The following is a 22,819-nucleotide window of genomic DNA, read 5'->3' on the forward strand; positions in this document are numbered from 1 at the left end:
CTGTATAGCTATAGCTAAACAGTGCGTGCTGTCCTGCGGAGAAGGGATAATGGGCAATGAGCAAGCAAGTGGTGTTTTTATGAGCAGAGGAGAAGAGCCGACAAATGCTAACCTACATTCTGGGCCAGCTGTACACACACCAGATTTGTGTCCAGTAAAGCCTCAAACAGTCATTTTCTACTATGTGTACAAGGCACTAAAGGCCTCTCTTAAATTAGTGAATGACTGTATTAATGAGTCCACAGTCATAAAAACTCTGAACAGTGGTGTGCACAGAAGGATTATTATGAAGAAATGTATTTCTACAATGTGCTAAAGATCAAGTCTTGAGCCTCACTGCATGTTAATCTAGAGGACAGGAAAGGCAGGGGCGTAGCAATAGGGGGTGCAGAGGTAGCGACCGCATCGGTGCCCTTGGGCCAGAGGGGCTCCGAAGGGCCCACCCTCAACCACAGTATTAGCTCTCTATTGGTCCTGTGATCATAATAATTACTTTTATAGATACTTTGAATATTGGTAATCACTAACACACTGCTCCCCATCCCTTTCCTGCACCTCTGACACTGTAGTTGCCATTGGCAGGTTTTGGTGCGCCGTATGAATTGTCATGTATAGAGTGCTTGGGGGGGGCCCCATTGTAAAACCTGCATCGGGGCCCACAGCTTCTTAGCTACACCACTGGCAGAAGGGCAAAATGTATTGACTGTATCAATAAAATCACCTTCTTACATCTAGTAATTACAGCTGTGGATATATTTTTAAAGTAAGAAAAGCATCCCCCTTTTGAAGGGAATCAGTTAATTTAAAAAAAAAATATTTACCCTATTGAGGCTTCTGCTGTTCTTCTTAGCCAACCCGATCCAGTGCTGGCAGTCCCAAACAACCACTAATAATAACAGTGGCCTGCCTGCGCAGCCACACTAGCAGCTTTCAGCTCAGGCTCGAGCAGAAATAGCAGAGACTGATTGAGTCCACTCTACTGCATATGTGCAAATGGCTGGTGTCTGCCCAGTACAGTGGACTAAATTGGGTTTGGCTATTTCAGAGCCTGAGCAGAAGGCCGTGTCGTCAGACTTTCAGGGGTCTTACCACTGTAACGGGGCTGAAGGTGAGGATGAGGTAAGGCTCATTAGGATCCAGAGGCTTCTACTTTCAGAGGTAAGTACCCCCTAGGGGCACTTTATTCACTTCAGAGCCACTTTATGTATAAATATAAAATTTTCCGTAGATATTCTGCATCCTACTGTGAAGGACCACTTTGTCCACACATTGCAAGATCTTCTTTCTTCCATGCGTAGGTCATGTCCTCTTGTCCTTTGTACCGAGACAAACCAAATCTAATTTGCATACACTTTTATTATGCCCTTGGGCATAATTATAAACATTTGGTTACATCTGTGAAACGTGGTGCCTGTATCTTGGTTTGGGAATACTTTGTTGCCTCTGGACAAGGATGCTGAACGAGCAAATACTGCAGGAAAATATCTTAGTATCTGTCCATTAACTCAAGGTCAAAAAAGTCTGAGTCATTCCACTAGGGTTGTCGTGGTATACCGGTATGACGGTATACCGCGGTTTCAATGTGCATGGCAATCGTACCATGCAGATTCTCAAAATACCGTTTTTTTAATGCTTTCACCGCCTTCCGCATCATCTCCGCTATTGCCCTGCTCTCCGTCTCTCCCCATTAGAAAAGCAAGCTACCAAAGCTTGCTGACTGGTGCCGGATGAAGACGCGCAGGACAGGGCGTGATGCTGCGGCTGGAGCGCATATGCAGAGAGCTCCTGGCCGTGGCTGGAACGCACATGCAGAGCGCTCCCGGCCAGAGGCGCTTCTGAGCAGCATTTAGTGCCCATCGCCCTGTTATTAAACAATTAGCAGGGAGATCCGTTCCAATCATGTTAACAGCTAAAGCACATCGACGGAGCTCACATTACAGCCCTGCAGAGCTTCCTGCTCTAAGGATGAGTGCCGCCCCTCTCATTCCCGGCTTGTTTGAAAGTGCCGCCAGAATGCAAGCAGCGGTGAATTTATCAGCTGCAGAGACTCTAAGATGACAGAGCTGCACAGGAGGTAAGGGAGAGAAGAGCTGTTGGTGCGTGTTCCAGTGATAGAAGCAGAGACACTGAAGCACAGGGGGGGGGGGGGGGGGGGGGTCTGCACTATATTTACATAAGCAAGCTAACCTGCCACTGTAAGTTCCTGTGTCTGGCTGCCCTGTTATTGTCCTGCTTTGCTTCTCTACATCCCATATGCTCCTCTCACGCTCCCTCCCTTCTTGTATCACCCTTCCTAGTGCTTTAACCCCTGCCCTGCTGAACTGGACCACCTGTGGTGAGACATCTCTTCACTCTATCTGCCTTACATCCGCCCCCCCCCCCCCCACTCTCCTTTTCCTCTACCTCTTCTATTTTGTGACACTCTTCCACTTTCTTGCATCTCTCTCTGCTATCTCTTATGCTAGGTACACACGTTGCGATTTCCCACTTAATCGGCAGGATCGATCCTGGTCGATCGAATTTTTCCATATTCGATCGGGTTTCGATCGATACAGCCGTCGATTTTGCATACTTAACATGAGTAAATCGACGGCTGTATTGATCGAGACCCGATCGAACATGTCGAAAATAATCGATCGACCAGAAATCGCAACGTGTGTACCCAGCATTACTGTCCCTACCTGCCTTCTCTCACAGACTGCTGTGTATTTCCCTTCCTCCTCTCTCACTTTCCTCTCTCTGACCTGTATTAAGATTATGATGTATTTATTTTACAACGCTTCAGTCATTTTATAACGTTTATAGTTATGTCACTGATTGCCCTCATAGGAGCTCACAATCTAATTCTACCACAGTCTAATGCCCACCATATTATTATTCTGTATTCCTATAGCACTGACATCGGCCGCAGCACTTTACAGGGTACAGAGTTATGTCACTGACTGTCCTCATAGAAGCTCACAATCTAATCCTACCATAATCAAAGTCTAATGTGTTTGATTTCTCCCCATGTCACCTGTGCTTGTGCACAGAGTAAAAAGCAGTACGCAAGTGGCTCCGTGCTACTATGCAAGCCATCCTTGCACCTGCACAGTGCGGCTACAGGCAATGAAGAATACACACTGTAGCATTATTTCAGAATCAAATACCCTCACCCTCACCATATGTTGTGAGAGGAGCATAATTTACGTTTTTTGTGATAGACGGTAGAAATAGCCTACAAAAATGTGTGGTTTTTTTATCTACAGTAGCACTTTTTATTTTTGAACTGGAATTGGTAAAACTGAGAAAAGTGTTTTGTTTTTTTTCCTCCTTTTTGCTATTAAAATGCATAGACAACAAAATTCTTCTAGGGAAATAAAGTCATACAATTAAAGAATAGCTTTTCTTGAAAAAAACAACCCAATATATATTTCATTTTGGTGTCATAAGCAGGGATAAAGTTATTGCCGATTAAATAGAGACATAGCTAAAATGTCAAAATTGCTCTGGTCCACATGAGGGAAACAAGGTATAGATGCAAAGTGATTAATTTTGAATATTTTAAAAAAGGTCCCATGCAGGAACGGAGGGGAAGATCAGGGAAATCTCTGGATTATAGAGGTACGCCTCTGAATAGCCTAGAGGCTTCCCTCTACTAGGTTAGTATCTTGCTATTTTTTTTTTTTGCTTCAGGTATGCCTTAAAGAGAACCCGAGGCAGGGTTCTGAGAATAAAATCCACATACAGAGGCTGGGTCTGTCTATAGAGCCCAGCCTCTGTTGCTATCTAGATTCCCCCTACGCTCTGCAATCCCCCCATAAATCACAGCCGCGCTGCTGACGCGCAGCTTGTCAGAGCAGGCTGTGTTTACCTCTCTCCTGTCAGTCTCGCCGCTCCCCCGCCTCCTGCATTGCTCCGGTCCCCGCCTGCGTCCCTTCCCTCCCCGCTGATTGGAGGGAAGGGACGCAGGCGGGGACCGGAGCAATACAGGAGGCGGGTGGAGCGCCGAGACTGACAGGAGCGAGGTAAACACAGCCCGCATAGCGCAGCTGTGATTTATGGGGTATTGCAGAGCGCAAGGGGGGGGGGGGGGCTTAGGGGCGAACTAGATAGCAACAGAGGCTGGGTTCTATAGACAGACCCAGCCTCGGTATGTGGAAGAGGAACTCCAGTGAAAATAATGTAATAAAAAAAGTGCTTCATTTTTACAATAAGTATGTATAAATGATTTAGTCAGTGTTTCCCCATTGTAAAATCTTTGAAAATCCTGATTTACATTCTGACATTTATTACATGGTGACATTTTTACTGTTGCCAGGTGATGTAGCTGCTGCATGCTTTTTTGGCAGTTGAAAACAGCTGTAAACAGCTATTTCCCACAATGCAACAAGGTTCACAGACAGGAAATTGCCAGGAGTACCACGGTACTCAGTTTCTTGTGGGAGGGGTTTCACCACAATATCAGTCATACAGCGCCCCCTGATGGTCTGTTTGTGAAAAGAAATAGATTTCTCATGTAAAAGGGGGTATCAGATACTGATTGGGATAAAGTTCAATTCTTGGTCGGAGTTTCTCTTTAAGTCTAAGGGCCCGTTTCCACTGGAGCGAATCTGCATGCGGATTCGCATAACCAATACAAGTGGATGGCCCTGTTTCCACTTGTCAGTTTTTTGGTGCGTTTTTCTGTGTAGGATTTTTCTGCACGGTAGAGCCTGCAGAATTCGCCTGCGTGTAGAATGCAGGCGGTTCGCAGGCAATGTATTTAATAGGGGAAATCGCACATGCGTTTTTTGCACCAAAAGTAATCTAAATTGAACCAGGCAGTGACATGGTTAAATTCGCATATACCCTGCCTATGCGAAATCGCGGCAAAAAATGCACGCGGAATCGCATCCGCATGCTATTTCGTCAGCGGTGGAATCCCGGCGATTCGCACCTCACTAGTGGAAACGAGCCCTAATAGGAATGTATCCTATACAATAAAATGCAAGTGTCCCTGCGTCATCAACTGAATGGTTGTGTGTCCCTGGCTTTTTTGTACTGAGCATGTGCGCAGCCAGGGCAGTTAGGACACAGGGCCGGATCTGACAGTTTGCTGTGTGTGGTTCACAGAGATTCAGCTTTTTCCAACTGCCAAGCAAGCAGCTCCTTGTGTGCATATACTTCAGACAGTGGTGGAGAACGAGCAAGCGGGACGCGTATTGCAGGGTGTAGCGGCTGTGAACTAGGCCAAATGTATCAAAAGTGAGTTAATTGAATTAAATTAAGCTGGCGGCAATGTAACAGATGAAGCCGCCGGCTTCGGCTCTCTCTCCTCCCCCTGCCTCTCTCCTATACAATACTGGCAGCCGGTGGACGCCAGAGTCGTTAGTCGCTGCAGGGAATCCTGCCGTTCATTCTTGCAGAGCGGGTGCTGGCAGAAGCAATGTCTGAAGCCTCCCTGCTCTGCTTGTTTCTTGCGACGAACGACTCTCGGGACACGCATGTCCCCTGGCTGCTAGTGTTCTATAGGAGAGAGGCAGGGGGAGGAGAGGAGGCAGAGCCGAAGCCGGCGGTTTCATCTGTTACATTGCCGCCGGCTTAATTTAATTCGATTAACTCACTTTTGATACATTTGGCCGCAGCTAGACGGCCAGTAAAAACATGAATCGGTACATTACTTAGCTCAGTTGCACCCGGCTAACGGAATAGTACCTATTTCTTTAACTAGTAAAAAGGCCCACCCGTTAAATGGGCGCTAGGTCACAGCCGCTATCCCCCGCAATGCGTGCACATACGCGTCCCGCTTGCTCGTTCCCCACCACTGTCTGAAGTATATGCACACAGGGAGCTGCTTGCTTGGCAGTTGGGAAAAGCTGGTATGCATGGCCTGGCCTCGTTTTTACATTGAAAACTGTAAAAAGTAAACTGGTTTGGCAAAACTGGAAGCTGCTGGAGAGATCGCTAGAGTTACAAAGTCATAGCCAAAAAAGTTATAACAAATGAAAGTGAACCTGAAGGGAAAAAAGTACCCCTGGGGAGCCTCTAGATCCTAAAGAGGCTTCCTTCGTCCTCCTCAGAGAAGGCAACCCAGAGCTGGCACCCCTGAAAGTCCGCATGTCGCTGCTGCGCACAGGTGCACTAGTGGATTTCCGCTCAGGCTCTGGTGGACATAACCATGCCTCATTGTGCCTGCTCTACTGCGTAGGTGCGAGCCGTCTACGCAGTAGAGCGGTCCCGATTGGACTTGGCTATTTCCAGCGGAGCTTAAGAAAAAAGCCGCTAGTGCACCAGTGCCCAGCAGCGAATGTTGTTTTTATCGTTGTCATTTGTTTGGGGCTGCCAGCACTGGATCAGGGCTGGCTGTGGACAAGGACATGGGGAAGACTCATTACAAGGGAGACACTGTTGTCTCATAATACAGTGAGAGTAATACAATTGTGAGCTGCTCCTAGTCTTCCATATTTGACTTTAATTGCTTAATGAATGAAGGAGTACATAAATGTTTTAATAAAATTAAGATAGATATGGCACCTGGGCAGATGTTTATCGGACATCTTGTTGATTTCGGACATTTTGTTGCATGGAACTGTGACAAGGAGTGTTGTCAAATTTTGATTGACTGGATGGAGAGTAGATTGGTGCTTGTACAGCTCTGTAATGCATCGAGCAGCACCAAACTAGCAGCACACTGAAATGGATTATTTACAAACTTGACCAAATGCTGCAATGTAAGGCACTGGTCAATATTCTCCAATCAATTTGAAGTTGCAAAATAATTGATCATTTGTACAATTAGGCTTCAGTTGAGACTAGATTTTGGCACTTCCATGATAAATTACACTTGCTTGAAACTATACCAATCAATCCGAGTAACTTGATATTCAATTAGCTGGCAGCTAGTTAATTAACCAATAGCTACTGGGCTTGACTAAGGACATTTCAAGTCAGTAGAGGTGTACAGGGAAAGATTTCAAGCTCTCGACTATTGTGCTGTGGCAAGGCACCTCGTTTTTACATCCAGATGATATCAGAGACACCTTTCCTCCAGGCAGACCCAAAGGGCTTCAGGGCTGCAGCCACTTAGTGCGTGCTCCACGGGTGACCAGGATCATAAGGGAGCCCAAAGACTCCTTACTGTTTTGCACACTGACTTGAGCCGGAATTTGAACCCTGGTCAAAGGCTCAAATCCCACATCAAAGGCAACAGCCTTAACCAGTATGCTATCCAGGTACTTGTGAGCTTTCTCGACCAAAATAGCTGGGCTGCAGCTACAAAAAGTTATTTCTTTAATAAAATAGGGAAAAAAATGAAGTTTCTTTCATTGCTGAAACTAAAGGCCCTGCACAGCTGAGGTAGGGCAGCCATTTAGCAAAACCTTTTAGCAATGCAGCTTTGCATTAGAATTTGGTTGTCCTTTAACAATACAGTCTTCAAGAATGTACACTGGTGCCCAGTCCATTGATAACAGAAAAATACATAGATTAAAGCAATGTCTTGTATTTGCCCAGGATCGGGACACAGCAGCAGCAACACCGCTACACAGGATAGAATGTGTTACACAGATGTTTATTAACGGTGGCTGTGGATTTAATTAACTGCAAAACTCTGCTATGAGGAGAACTTTATTCCAAGAATACAACAGTCAAAAATATATTTTTTTTTTCTGAAAATCTGTCTATGAAACAGAAGAATTTACTATGGAAACAGTGTTTTACACAGTTATGAATACACAAAATTCTGATAAGAGACTTATTAATATGGCTATATTAGTATGGTGAGAATGTAACTGACTAGGGACATTGGTCTTTGTTCTTAGGATTTATAGACTTCATGCCACACTGAAGACAGTGAAACTAATGGAGGCCCTGATGTTCCAATATACACTTCTTATATAGCAGATGACACAACATTTTATAGTCAGTTACTTGGTGAACATGGTGGGCTGCAGTAAATTAAGAGCAAAACATTCTGTGCAGGTTCACAGAATTGAGGGAGAAATAGAGAAGCACTAGGGATGTGGACCTACCACACACATGCTTAGACTTACTGTCTCATTTATATGCCATACCTTGCCCTTTATACATAAGGAAATATCTGAATAAGGTTGCCACTTCAAGAGGCGATAATAATAACAGAAAACGTACCACAGGATTAAGGAACATCATCATAAATGTCATGTTTCATATACACAACAAACCCAATATGGATTAAATAGGAGTCCTTTATTCCTCTCTGTGTTCCTTCTCACACTTAGGAAGGACACCAAGTGGGAGGGAGGGGGACGAACGGAACAGGTTATATGACATCACTGTTTACAACATAAAAACATGTATCTAACAATGGACTGAAGTGCAGGGATGTATCAGTGTCCGTGTATATTGCTAGTTGTGTGATTGTGTACTGAAGTTATTGTGTATCGCATCTGGGATTTGGTATTCTTTTCATTTTTTTTTCTCTTTTTTTTCTTTAGTCTTTTGAAAAAATAAAACAGTCCACTGTCCAGCAGGGGTCTGCCTAATAAGAATGAAGTCCTCTCTCCACCTAGTTCTCTACCTTACTCTTCTGGCAGAACCTCACTCTGCATGGACTTTAGCCTCAGGCCTTTGCATTGATAACTCACTAGCTAGAAAGGCTCCCTGGCCAAGTGCAGTGGCATAGGTTCGACCATGTACAAGAGGGAAGGCATTTTGGGTAGACTGGCTTGTTGATCGATGGTGGGGTATGGAATGGTAATCTGCCACATTATCATACTGAGATAGTGCAGATATTGAGCTATGCAGCTTGCTATGGAGTGTCTGGTAGGGATAAAAGATAGCAGGATCTCTTTCTAAAGTCTCTGAATTATGGCCTCGGAGACTGTGACTCCTTTCTGGTTTTGGTGGAGCTGCAGCAGAGGCAAACTGTGCAGTGTCCTCTCTGTAACAGTCCCGGTGTGAACTTTCAGCTGGCCTGGCAAGTGACTGGTCTTTATCCTCTGGCAGTCTCATTTCTTTGTGATTGAGCTTTACTGGCTCCTGTGAATTCACATTGCATTTACTGCTGGAGGAATGATAAGATGCATGATCGGATGGCATTGGCAAGGTCTTGGAATTGTACTCTCCAGGTAGGAATGGTGGACCATTTCTGCCATCAGAGACCTGTCTGTGTCCAGGATCCTGCTGAGGTGGAGTTCGAAGTTCAGGGTTCAGCTCATGCTGTAATCTATTCCTACTCACTCCACTTTGCTTTTGAGGCAAAGACGGTTTTTCCTGATGCCCATTACCATAGGCTGGTGGAGGTGGTGCAAGTCTCTCTTCTCCCTCTGTTCTTACTGGATAGCGGGCATCTTTTGATTCTGCAACACTTAGAAGGCCAGGAGTCTTTCCTGGGTCAGAGCGGCTTCTGTGATGAACTACATCCAACCCTGCAATATCATCCACTAGAGATGGAGTGACATTGTCATACTGAGACATGACTGGTCCTTTAGATCTAGGTCGTGTTCTGTTCTCCCTTTTTAAGGATTGTAGCCTGTAACGGTCCATATCTTCCATGTCCCAGGAGATGTGAATGGGCCGAGGGTGATCAGGAGGTAATGAAGGGGGCACATCTCGGCTGATAAAGTTGTGCTCTCGTAGGCTTCCCCTGGGATATGGAGCCAGACCTTGTGATCGATATGTGGCCTTGGGCTGGTGTCTTGTAGTATAAGAAGCAAAATCTCGGCTTGGATAGAGGTGAAGCTGACGTAAACGTAAGGTGCTATAAGGATCCATATCATAGAAGGTGCCATCAGAAGAATAATAAGTTGTGCTCCCTGTGTAGGGACTGTAACGATAATGTACCCTTCCATTCTCAAAGTAAGGCTGCAGCTGAGTAACATGATAATCTGATGAGGGGCTGAACGGCTGGCATGCTTTGTACTGGTACACTGGACGAGGACAGTAAGCAGCCTCATCATCGGGTGGTACTTCAGTTCTGGAAATAGGAAGTGTGCGTACAGGAGGTGGTGGAGGTTGCATAGGCACATGCAGAGACTGCACCCGTCGTATAGTGGGATAGGGGGGAGCATCCTCCGAGTAATTGCGTAGACCTGGACTTAGAGTTCCCATATAATCAGGACGATTCCGTGTGCGGGTGGACGGCATTCCTGATGATTTGGCTGGAGCCATGTAGGTGCCATAAAGGGTGGAATTGGATGAGGGAGTTTCACAACGGGAGGAATATGGCTGCATGTGTAGAGTTTCAGCTCTATAGGTCTTGGGAATTACTGATGGTTTATGTTGCAGAAATGCCTCATATGTTTCATTGAGATTCTCTGGTTCCATCTGTGAAGGATATGGATGCCGGTAGCCAAGCTCTGTGCTCTCTGGCTTACTAGATAGATAAGCATGTCGGTAAGAATCTCCTACTTCAGCCTTGTCGTCTGGTTTAGCTTGGGCTTGATAAGGTTGTCTGTAACAAGCTCCCTGCTCTAACATGCTCTCAGACTTCATATGAGTAGAATAGTTGTGTCTTGGTAGTGCATCCTCCAGGGAAGATGGCAGCATCATTGTGTTTAGGAAGGAGTGATAATTGCTAGCTGTGATTGCCTCATTATAGTTTGAATGCAGGGCAGTGGCCAGTCGACTCTCCATGGTTCTTATAGGCGGAGCTGGTGGAGCAGTGCTGTGCATGGGGTGTGAAGGAAAAGACTCTGAACGCTGGTGAAGATGAGGCCTTGGGCTGGGCTTATCACAAGGTGGTGGAGGAGTGAAGGCTTCAGTAGGGAAGGTGGCATTCACTTCACTAGGCCCAGGTAGTGGCATATCTTCAGGAGGGATAGATCCAGGCACCTAAAATATAAAAAAGGTAACAGTTACTGTTCATTCTGACTCCTTATGTATGTGAATACATATAGCTTTGTTTTCCAAAGAAACTGAAAAAAAACAACAAAAACATATCAATATAGAACAACCATTTTTTTAAGCAGAAAGGCTGGTAATGAAGAGAAATGACTGGTGGGCATGTGGCCCTATCACTCTGTTTAATAAAACTATCTGCCTGTCATGATTGGCCAGGTGCATTGCAAAGCAGCAGTCAGGGCTGGTTCACACAGGCGTCTGCTGAGCTTTCGATTGGCATTGCGTTCAAACACCAGCGTTTAAAGCTAGCTTTTGAAGGCTATTGGGAAGCGTTCAAGGCTAGCAGTTCTGGTCTCTGCTATTGTTTCCTGGCGTTTACCGCCTCAGAAAGCAGCATGTTGCTTTCGAGACTAGACACAACGCCGGGATCTACCGCCAGGCTTTCATGAAAGCCTGCAAAAGCCAGCTCCAAACGCTCCCATTCACTTGCATGGGATGGCAGTAGATGGTAAAAAACGCTGCGTCTGAAACGCCGCGTTAAACGCCACAAAAACGCCCGTGTGAACCAGCCCTCAATCCTCCTTACTCAATCCTACAAGACAATGTGCCCACTACTGGTGGGCACAGGAACTCTTTGGCCAACTTTGTAAGACAGACACACTAAATGTTTATATCTTTTACTATTTTGTGTCGACACAAGTCTTTAGGGTACTTTTCCACTACCCCAGGCTTCTTCATCTTCACACACCAGCTTAGTAAACTTTTCATCTTACTTGCAGAGCTGCATGCTCTTTCCTCCCGTGGACTTTCTTTAAATCTCTGACAACCTAACTAAAAAAATTATTCGCAGCCGTATGCAGAGTAGTGGCTTCCAAACTTACATGAGCTTTTCAGTGACATTTACAGAAGACAGAGGGACCCATGTCTCTTAAAGGACACCTGAACTAATAGGGATATAGAGGCTGACATATTTATTTCCTTTTAAACAATACCAATTGCCTGGCTGTCTCGCAGATCATCTGCCTCTAATACCTTTAGGACTCATTTCCATATGCGCACTTTAAGCTGCGCTTATAGAAATGCAATCGCAGGGACATCAGAGAGTGCATAGACTGCACTCTCTGATGTTTCCACTCAGGGGCTGCATCGCCTAATCCTATAGCTGGCATCACACCCCGTGTGGTAAAGAACATGCTATCCAATAGTTCTTTTTTTAATGTGGCAGACATGAGCATCAGCTTAGATCTAAACACACTAACCCACGTCATTGCCGCTGTATCTGGGGGTTTCCTTTAATAAGGAGAACCCCAGAGCTCCCCATCGGGCAACCACAGTTAACCGAAGTGGCCCCCCTCCCCCCCACGCAATTTACCTACTGCCGATGGAAATCCGCAGCCTTCCCGTCGTGTAATTACAGTGTATGTTTCACTGTAATCAGTCTCTCGCAGAGCCCTGGCAAAGCATTTTTGAAGTTCCTGCGGGGCTCCCCATTGGTCCACAGTCTGGTCCATTTTCATTGACTCAAGCAGTGGACCAATGGGGAGCCCTTGCGGGAGCTTCAAAGATGCTTTGCTTGGGCTCTGCGAGAAGATGGCGGCAGATGTACATCTGCCGCCATCTTCTCGCAGAGCCCAAGCAAAGCATCTTGGGCTCCCGCACATGTGTGGGGAGCGAGGCCCGAGGCCATAGTGCTGAAGGACAGCACCACAGCGTAAACCACGCTCCTCAACGTCCGTTAAAAGGGAGCATCGTTCAGGCATTCGCCTAATAATCGGCCACTGCGTGAAGGAAACCGGCAATAGGATTTGGTGTTAATACTTGTGCGATGGCAAGGTGATAGGTAGCTCACATCTGCATGCTACTTATCACCTAGAATAGAATAAGGCCCATAGTCTCTCATCCTCTTTTTTTTTGAGAAAGTGACCACCATCCTAGGGAGTCAACCCAAGTGTGGGACGGGTGTTCTCCACATGCGCTGAAGGTGGTTGCTGTTTGGCAACCCTGGTTTGTGAGTACAGTTCGTTTACAATAATTTTTCCCATTACCCCGCTCACTACACCATATTGGGCTCCTACTCTTCTCCTGTGTTTTTTTTCTTTTATCAAGGCTGCTTGAAATACAACCCCAGTCATTCTTCTAAGAGCATACTGAATTATGAAGTAGCTGGCACTGACATAAAAATGCAGTTAAAAGGCCAACTTTGCACAATTTAGTTAAACAACTGCTTGAGATAATAAATCAGCTGTACAATTGTATATCGTCTGGATTCCCAGAAAGAAGGTCAATTCCCAATCAGTCCAAAAACGAATGTATTGTAAGGGATGTTTTATCATAGGTCTAGCCTAACAATTGTATGGGAGATACATTTCTCCAGACACTGTAGTGTTTCTGTAGTCATCATCTGTGCTTTTAGATGTGATTTTCTCATAAATTTGGCTTCTGCACCTGGGGTCGGGTTTGCATAATGATGTAAATCAAACAGACCCCTTGAAATTACTTACCGTATTTTTCGGACCATAAGACGCTCCGGACCATAAGACGCACCAGGTTTAGAGGACAAAAATCAGGGAAAAAAATATATACTAACCCTGGTGCATCCATGGTGCAGGGGCATCTTGTGGATCTTCTCCCCTTAATCTTCCCCCCAATTATTTCCCTCTTGAGTCCTTCTTTGACCATCCTGTGTCCTCCTCTCTCCATTTGTCCTCCTCTGTCTCCTCTGTTCCCATGTCTTTTCTGTTCCCTTGTATCTCTCTTGTCCCCCGGTGTTCTCCTACCCCCCTCCCCATCTTTGATGTCCCCGGTGTCCTCCTTTTCTCTCCCCTGTGTCTCTGATGTCACCCCCCCCCCCATCTTCCCTGGTGTCATCCCCCTCCCCCATGTCCCCTGGTGTACTCCCCCCCCCCCCCCCCATCTCTGATGTCCCCTGGTGTCCTTTTCCTTCTCCCCATCTCTGACATGCTCCTGTGATCTGCTGCTTTCCCCCTTCCCCTTGGCTCTGATGTCCACTGGTGTCCACTTTTCCCCCAGTGGCTCTGATATCCCTCTTTCCCTTCTCCCTTGTGTATCTGATGTGCCCCGTGTCATCCTGTCTCCATCTCTGATGTCCCGGTGTCCAACTTTCCTCCCTTCCCCATGTCTCTGATGCCCCCCTTTCCCTTCTCCCCCATATCTCTGATGTGCCTGTCATCCTTGACCCCCTCCGCCCTCTGATGTCCTGGTTTCCTTCTTTCCTCCCTCCCCCATGTCTCTGATGTCCTCCTTATCCCGCTCCCCTCTCTGATGTGCCCCCCTGTGGCTTAATTTGCTTCCTCTGTCCCCCTTAAGGTGAGATCGTTACCATCAGCAAGAACGGTGTGGAAGATCCTCAGTGCGGACGAGCAGGGATTCGGTCCTCGTTCATTCATGGATCCAGCTTCAAAGTACTTCCTTCAGGTTGCAGGCACCATGCGGCCAATCAGGAGAGGCGCTGCACGGACAACATCCAATCATTGCTGCCGCTGTTCTAACAGGACGTGATGGTCCCGCGGGCGGGACAAGGCTCTGTCATTGAGCCAATCGAGTGCAGTGATTGGCTCAATGACAGACCATCGCGTCCTGTTATAACAGCGGCAGCAGTGATTGGATGTTGTCCGTGCAGCGCCTCTCCTGATTGGCCGCATGGCTTCTGCAACCTGAAGGCGCACTTTGAAGCTGGAGCTGCGAATGAAGGAGGACCGAATCCCTGCTCGTCCGCACTCAACACCGATCACGCTGATGGTAATTATTTCACTTGCAGGGGGACAGAGGCAGCACATTAAGCCACAGGGGGCACCGATACACGGGGTGGGGGAGGACATCTGGAAACACGGGACATCAGAGATGGGGAGGGAGCTGAGGAAGACAAAGGCACATTAGAGCCCCTGGGGTTGCAAAGGAGGACACCGGGACATCGGAGACAGTTGGAGGGGGGAAAGGAGACAAAGGGGCACATCAGAGACAAAGGATGGCAGCCTCCACAGGACACCTTCGGACTATAAGACGCACTGACTTTTCACCCACTCTTTTGAGGGAGAAAAAGTGCGTCTTATAGTCCGAAAAGTACGGTAAGACATCTATCGATGTGACAAGCTCACCACTGTGAAAATATATATGGATCAAATAAACTATGCAGTCCAGCAGCCCATATTACTGGAATGATGAAAGCGTGAATCTTGTACCTGGCTGGAAGGGCTTAGCCCCGGAGTGATGGCTGATGGACTCTGTCCTGGCAGTGGCTGGTGATTTCTCACTGGGCTGTAGTGGATGGCAGTGACTGAGAAGGAGGAATTGGTGCTGGGGGTGGTTGATGAAGTGGGTGCCGGATTAATGTCAGGGGGGACAGCTGGTGCTGAATTTGGTTTCAGTGGTGGCAGCTCAGGTGGTGGCTCTTCTTCTGGAGGTGGAGGCAGTGGTAAATCCATAAACTGGAGGTAGGGTGGTTTCTTCAGAGTAGAAGCTTGTTGGGCTGACTCAGCCAATGCTAGTGCAAGCATGCGGGCAACATTTTTTGGAGGAGGTGGAGGGGGAATGATAGATACACTGGTGACAGTGGCTGGATCCATCGGAGATTCCATAATGCATGCTCCTGTATAAAGAGAAAGACAATCAGTCAGTGTCTCGGGTCAGAACATATTTGTGTATAAAAGATAAGAAAGAAAAGATCATGTAAACCTTCTCCTTTCTCTGCATGACCTTACACATCACCACAGGCTTGGGCTCCAATAGACATAGGCTTCAACAGCTAATTTTACCAAACATCTAATGTCAACTCACTAAAGTGATACTGAAGCGAAAAAAAACCTTATGATATAATGCATTGTATGTGTAATATGGATAATTACTAGAACATTAGTAGCAAAGAAAAGCGTCTCATTTTTATTTTAAGTTATATCGTTTTTTTTAAAAAAAAACATTGCATCATTCTCTAATATTTGCAGTGAAATAAATATTTAATATGTATTTAAATAAATCTGCACTGTTTATACTTCCTGATTCATGGAAGCAGAGATATTGTTAACATCCTGTGCTTTCAAATGAGCTTATCTGCCATCTCTGCCATGGCAATCATGTGACACAGTGGAGAGATCAAATTACAACTTTGATTAGACACAAATGAGACGGAATTAAACAGGCTAAACTCTCTAAATACATACAGGGTACATTTCTCTTATGTTTTCCTTCTGTTCCGTGCAGGAGTTCAGGTCCACTTTAAACAAACAAGAAACAATGAGAGACAGGTTGAGATAAGTGCTTCAGAAAACAAGCACTGTAGCAGAGCTAGGTCAGAGAGCTCAGAGAAGCTCTTTTGCACACATAACAACTGAAGTTTCTTGCACTGGAAACAATATGAGACTCATATCTGTGCTACTAATGTTCTATTTCTTAGCTGTACTACACATACAAATCATTATATCATAAGTTTATTTTCACTTCAGTTTCCTTTTAAGGCTTTTTAGAAAGGCAACTTGAAATTACCAACTAGTGAGGTAAATTACCAACTTGTTCAGTAATTACCTCAACATGTCAGTAAATGTCAATTCACAAAGTTTGGAGCATTCATTAAGGGGTGGCTGGTTGGTGTAATGGTTAAGGGGTGGCTGGAAGGTGTAATGGTTAAGGGCTCTGCCTCTGGCACAGGAGACCAGGGTTCGAATCTCGGCTCTGCCTGTTCAGTAAGCCAGCACCTATTCAGTAGGAGACCTTAGGGAAGTCTCCCTAACACTGCTACTGCCTAGAGAGCGCGTCCTAGTGGCTGCAGCTCTGGCGCTTTGAGTCCGCCAGGAGAAAAGCGCGATATAAATGTTGTTTTTTTTTAAACAAGTAACAGTGTTCGGTATTCTCTAAAGGGATACAGAAATGCCTCTTTGAATGTTTATTTCTCCTGCTCTGTCGTTCTCATGCCCCGCCCATCAGTGCATTGGATCAAATGGGGTGTGAAGCAGGAGGGGGAAGCTGATTGCTAGTTACCGACAGATCAGAGCTGGTCTTAAAGTGAACCAGAGACGAAGCACCCTCATGTATTTTACCATATATATCAGTGGGAACATTAGAGAAAACGTCTACTTTGCTTTCTGTTTCATTTTGCACTGCAGAGCTTGCTTCTAATCGGCCCTGATAAAATCCCGACTGAGCATTAAGTCTGGCTTTGCTCGGGAATATTTATAGCTCAGTCTGTGTTCTCTCATGTCTTTTCAAGTTCAAGCCTGCCCCCTGCTGGCTCTGCTCAGGAATCATTATAGCTGAGCCATTATAGCAAAGCCAGACTGAATACTCAGTCAGGGATTTTATCAGGTCTGATAAGAAGCAAGCTGTGCAGTGCAGAATGAAACAGAAAGCATGGTATGTGTTTTCTCTAATGTTCCCACTGATCTATATGGTAAAATACATGAGGGTGCTTTGTCTCTGGTTCACTTTAAGACCAGCTCTGATCTGTGGGTAACTAGCAATCAGCTTCCCCCTCCTGCTTCACACCCCATTTGATCCGATGCACTGATGGACGGGGCATGAGAACGACAGAGCAGGAGAAATAGACATTCAAAGAGGCATTTCTGTATCCCTTTAGATGTGCCGATCTATATAGTAATACACAGAATAGCTCCATCTAGTGGCATACCTGCACATCCAAAGGGATGCAGGAAACCTTTTACAGACACAGGAATGGCTCATGCAGACCAATCTGCACATCTTACTGTAGAAACCTAAACCACTGCTTCTGAGACTTGTACAGTACTGAGCAGGGCTTGGTGAGTTCAAGCATTCAACATTTTCTTGCTAAATTACTGAACTTCTACCGCATGTGTGATATTCTTTGTGAATTTGAACAAAAAAAAAGTCTATCATTCCAAATGCGGTATTTTACCAGCCTGATTTTTTTTTTTAACAAGCAGCCCTTTGTGAATTTAAGCCATAGCTATTAGGACAGTATAAAGTGTACTTTATTGCTAAGCAGCCAGTTGCAGTATAATTTAGAGGTAATTTACATAGTTACATAGTTATTTTGGTTGAAAAAAGACATACGTCCATCGAGTTCAACCAGTATAAAGTACAACACCAGCCTGCTCCCTCACATATCCCTGTTGATCCAGAGGAAGGCGAAAAAACCCTTACAAGGCATGATCCAATTAGCCCCTAAAGGGAAAAATTCCTTCCCGCCTCCAGATGGCAATCAGATAAAATCCCTGGATCAACATCATTAGGCATTACCTAGTAATTGTAGCCATGGATGTCTTTCAAAGCAAGGAAAGCATCTAAGCCCCCTTTAAATGCAGGTATAGAGTTTGCCATAACGACTTCCTGTGGCAATGCATTCCACATCTTAATCACTCTTACTGTAAAGAACCCTTTCCTAAATAAATGGCTAAAACGTTTTTCCTCCATGCGCAGATCATGTCCTCTAGTCCTTTGAGAAGGCCTAGGGACAAAAAGCTCATCCGCCAAGCTATTATATTGCCCTCTAATGTATTTATACATGTTAATTAGATCCCCTCTAAGGCGTCTTTTCTCTAGACTAAATAAACCCAGTTTATCTAACAGTGTTCTCCAGAGAATTTTTTTCCAGCTGGGTGGTATGAAAAAGTAGCCGGGTGGGGAATGTTATGCTGGGTGGCATTAGGTGTGAAATTGAGTGCGCAATATCCCCCCCCCCCCCCCCAGATGTCCCCACTTACACCACCAATATATATAGGAAACATGGGGGGGGGAATATTGTTGGTTTCACTTTCAAATCTGCAGATTGAACCTGGCTGCAGTTTCTAATGTGACACTGTCAGTCACACAGGATATTGCTGGCTGTGGCTGTAAAGGGGCCAGGGTGCCTCACTAATCACCCTGTGTCTCTGTCTGCAGTTGCCCTGGGTGGTGGCCATCTGCACACAGGCTCACTCTCCTCTCCTCCCAAGCTGCAGCTCTTTTACACCAGTGACACTTGTGGCGTTAATCAGAGCTGGGAAAAGCAGCGACAGACAGGATAATCATGGGGTAAAGGGGTCAAGCATCGTTAAGTTCTGACTGGCAGAAGTTGAGTTAGAAGCTCCCCTCCTCCATTAGACGCAAGCAAGACTCGCAACACACACAAACATGCTGCGGCTGGACCAGTACAGGGAGAGGACAGCGTCTGGCAAAACATTCCACGAAGATCAGAGCTGTGTGCTCTCCCTCTCTTCAGCTCATTTGAGATGCGAGTACAGTGAGGAGGAGGGCAGCGTCTGGCTGAATGTTCAGAGACGAGAGCCGTGCTTCCTCTCTTCAGAGCTCATAGGAGCTGCGTGACGTCTCCTGCATTCCCCCGCCCCTTCACACAACTGCCGGGAGCTGAGGAGGAGGGCGGAGATAGCGTCTCTGAGTGACAGCGGCTGGCTGCACTGATACAGCCGCCGCTGATCGCTAATAAATGCAAAGAGCAGGGATAATTTACCCGGGCGCTCAGAGAAGAACAGCTGGGCGGCGCGCCCTGGTAAATGGCTCTGGGGAGAACACTGTCTAACCTTTCTTGATCTGTGAGACCTTCCATCCCACGTATCAATTTTGTTGCTCGTCTCTGCACCTGCTCTAAAACTGCAGTTGGCTGATTGTGTAATGGTTAAGGGCTCTGCCTCTGACACAGGAGACCAGGGTTCGAATCTCGGCTCTGCCTGTTCAGTAAGCCAGCACTAATTCAGTAGGAGACCTTTGGCAAGTCTCCCTTACACTGCTACTGCCAATAGAGCGCGCCCTAGTGGCTGCTGTTCTGCTCTGGCGCTTTAAGTCCGCAAGGAGAAAAGCGCAATATAAATGTTATTTGTCTTGTCTTGTCTTTTTTGTAATGTGGTGCCCAGAACTGAATTCCATATTCCAGATGTGGCCTTACTAGAGAGTTAAACAGGGGCAATATTATGCTCGCATCTCGAGTTTTTATTTCCCTTTTAATGCATCCCAAAATTTTGTTAGCTTTAGCTGCAGCTGCTTGGCATTGAGTACGATTACTTGGGATTTCAGACTTGGGCCTCATTTACCAGCTGTGATAGGCAGAAATCCCATATGATCTGCTATGATGCTGAAAAAAAAAATCACAGGAACACTAATTATGGGGTATGGCATGACCATGTGACTGTCCATCAGCCACCAATATAGCCTGATGTGACCCATGCAATGGCTGCTTTGATTGGCAGCAAATTAATTTTGCTTTATAACCTTGTACTTTGGGTTGAAGATTTTTCTTTACATCAACACTGGAACCTAATAATTGTAAAAGTATGTGTGACATTTACAAAGAAAGACGTGCTTTAAATCATAGGTTCTCAACGCGTGGTAAACGTACCCCAGGGGTTACTTCTGATCAGGGGCGTCTCTAGCCATTTTGTCACTCCAGGCGAGAAAACCTGTGGCGCCCTCCCCCCGTGTGGTGCCCCCCTGATGAAAATAATCGTAACGCAGCAATGTTTCATCATGAGATAAAAGTAATGCGGCAATCTTTCACCATAAAATAATCATAACGCAGCAATGATCCACCATAAAATAATCATAATGCAGCAATGATTCACCATAAAATAATCGTAATGCGGCCAGCGTTCCCCAGGAAATAATCGTAATGCGGCCAGCGTTCCCCAGGAAATAATCATAATGCGGCCAGCGTTCCCCAGGAAATAATCGTAATGCGGCCAGCGTTCCCCAGAAAATAATCGTAATGCGGCCAGCGTTCCCCAGAAAATAATCGTAATGTGGCCAGTGTTCCCCAGGAAAAAAATCATAACCCCCCCCCCCCTCCATCCACGGTGGCGCCCCTCCCCCACCCGGCACTCCAGGCCACCGTCTGCCCTTGCCTGGTGGCTGGGACGCCTGTGCTTCTGATGATTCCAGGGGGTACTCGGGCTTGATATACTTAACCAAGAATAAAAAATTTAGAGTTTTAGAAAATGATATATCTTATTTAAACAACACTAAATTAGTATTTTAGCTAATTAAAAGCAATAGTAAATGCTTGGAAATGGTTTAGAACCAATTATCATGTACTAGGATTAAATATATATTTGTCAAGGGTTACTTGTGATAATGTTTACTATGCTAAGGGTACTTGTTGAGTACAGGGTTTCAAAAGGGGTATATACCAATAAAATGTTGAGAAACACTTTAAACAAATTACATTCTTACACTGCAGGTGTTAAATCCAGTTCCAGGAATAGGTAAAATACAAAACATGGCATGGCTCTGTTTGCATGGATGACTGCAGAGACATGGAAGCTTCAAAGAAATTCTAAATCCCAAAATGCAGAGGGTGGTGCACATGTGCCGGTATATGTGTGAATTGGCTTTTGCAGAAACTGGTATGTCGCATTCCTGCCATTTACAGCAATGGTTGTGTGACTGTAGGTTAGACAGAACAGGTGCAGTTAGATGTGGCTGAAGAGATTCCTTACTTGTAGCACAAGGAGACATATTTCAGGGATATGTATCCAATTGTGGATATGCTCATAGTACTGTAAGTACAGGATGTGATTATTGTGCAGACCCTACAATGTGATTGGTCTATCTGACGAATGAGAGGCCCACCCACATGTCTGTTGGCTTCACATATCCACAACCTTTTTTTTTCTTTTGGAGCTGCTGTGAAAGAACAAGTGCCCTTCAGTAGCCCACAGGTGAACAAAGACTGCATTTTAAAACATCCATGTATTTATTTCTACACTAAAACTAAACTCTTAGCTGTAGTTAAAATTGCTTGTATATAAGGTGGTCTTCTAGCAGCATACAGAAGATCAGCTAAGTTTAAAATTAAATTTTACTCAGTGGAGGAAATAAGATTCCCTCCAATAAATATACAGTATATTGAAACTATTTTTTTCCAGCAGCTTACTTATTTCTGTTGCGCTTGTAAAACCAAAGTCTGGCTTTCTGACATCCCTCTAGATGTGCACTGAGCCATCCCTACCCCCATATAAATGGTGTTAAGTCAACCCAGTGGCGGACAAAGCTAACAGTGGGCCCCTGTGCAGAATAAATGGAGGGGGCCCCATGGAAGTGGGTGAAGTCATAACAGATCATGAGCAGAGCCAAAAAGTGTCAAAAAACATAAACATATGTGACCCAACACTGCATTCTGTAGGCACTGTATTAATGCAGCACATATTTCCTACCAACCATTATGTCTCATACATGATTTGGCTATAAGCCATAATCACTATTCCTCATTCAGCAGTGTCACACATGAAAATTTGGTAAAAACAAATAAAATAGACAAACTACCATACCATTATTATTATTATTCTGTATATACTGTATAACACATTTTCCACAGTGCTTTTTACAGAGTACATAGTCGTGTCACTGACTGTCCTCAGAGAAGCTCAGAATCTAATCCTATCATAGTCCTTGTCTACTGTCCTACCATATTATTATTATGTATTTATACCAGGGCTGTGGAGTCGGTCCAAAAATCCACCGACTCCGACTCCTCAGTTTAGGATTCCACCGACTCCGACTCCGACTCCACGACTCCGACTCCTCTAATTTGCATATTACAATTTTGTTGATTAAAAGTATGTAACATGAAATTCGTCTCTTAACTGCCAACGCTTAGGAATTTTACAAGACAACTGAAGTGAGAAGGATATGTAGACTACTATATTTATTCCCTTTAGACTAAAACTAGTCCTTGGTAAGAGTACTTGTAAAAGGTACAAACCGGGACAAAGAACATCTATCAGGCCCTAGGCAATGTAAGTGTGGGTACATGTAAGAATGATGTGCAGGTACTCTGCATGGGAATGAGGAGATTGTAAACAGAAACAGACAACACCTCTGTGTTCAATGTGCACATCATTCTCAGTGGATTCCCTGCAGCTCTGTGGGGAGTGCATATGTAGAGTATAGTACTACTGTGTAACAAAGTAAACCTGAGACAGATGAAATTAAAGTTTTATACATACCTGGGGCTTCCTCCAGCCGCCTTCAGGATAATCAGTCCCTCGTTGTCCTCCTCCGCCACCTGGATCTTCTGCTATGAGTCCAGGTACTTGAGCCAATCAGGCGTAGTGCGCATGCA

The 22,819-nt window shown here is 45.4% G+C and overlaps 1 protein-coding gene across 17 annotated transcripts in view; it reads right to left on the reverse strand.

Moving 5' to 3' along the window:
• Positions 1 to 8,168: 8,168 nt before the first annotated feature.
• ARHGAP32 (Rho GTPase activating protein 32) overlaps positions 8,169 to 22,819 on the reverse strand; it is a 562,915-nt gene continuing 548,264 nt past the window's right edge. For all 17 annotated transcript variants that reach the window (XM_068240358.1, XM_068240357.1, XM_068240361.1 and 14 more), the window contains 2 exons: positions 14,982 to 15,388; positions 8,169 to 10,773 (listed from right to left, as the gene is read on the reverse strand). In XM_068240358.1, the coding sequence (XP_068096459.1) occupies positions 8,539 to 10,773; positions 14,982 to 15,388 (2,642 nt within the window). In that variant the 3' untranslated portion in view covers positions 8,169 to 8,538. The remainder of the gene's footprint in view (positions 10,774 to 14,981; positions 15,389 to 22,819) is intronic.

Source organism: Hyperolius riggenbachi, chromosome 6 (genome assembly GCF_040937935.1).
Source record: "Hyperolius riggenbachi isolate aHypRig1 chromosome 6, aHypRig1.pri, whole genome shotgun sequence".
NCBI lineage: Eukaryota > Metazoa > Chordata > Amphibia > Anura > Hyperoliidae > Hyperolius > Hyperolius riggenbachi.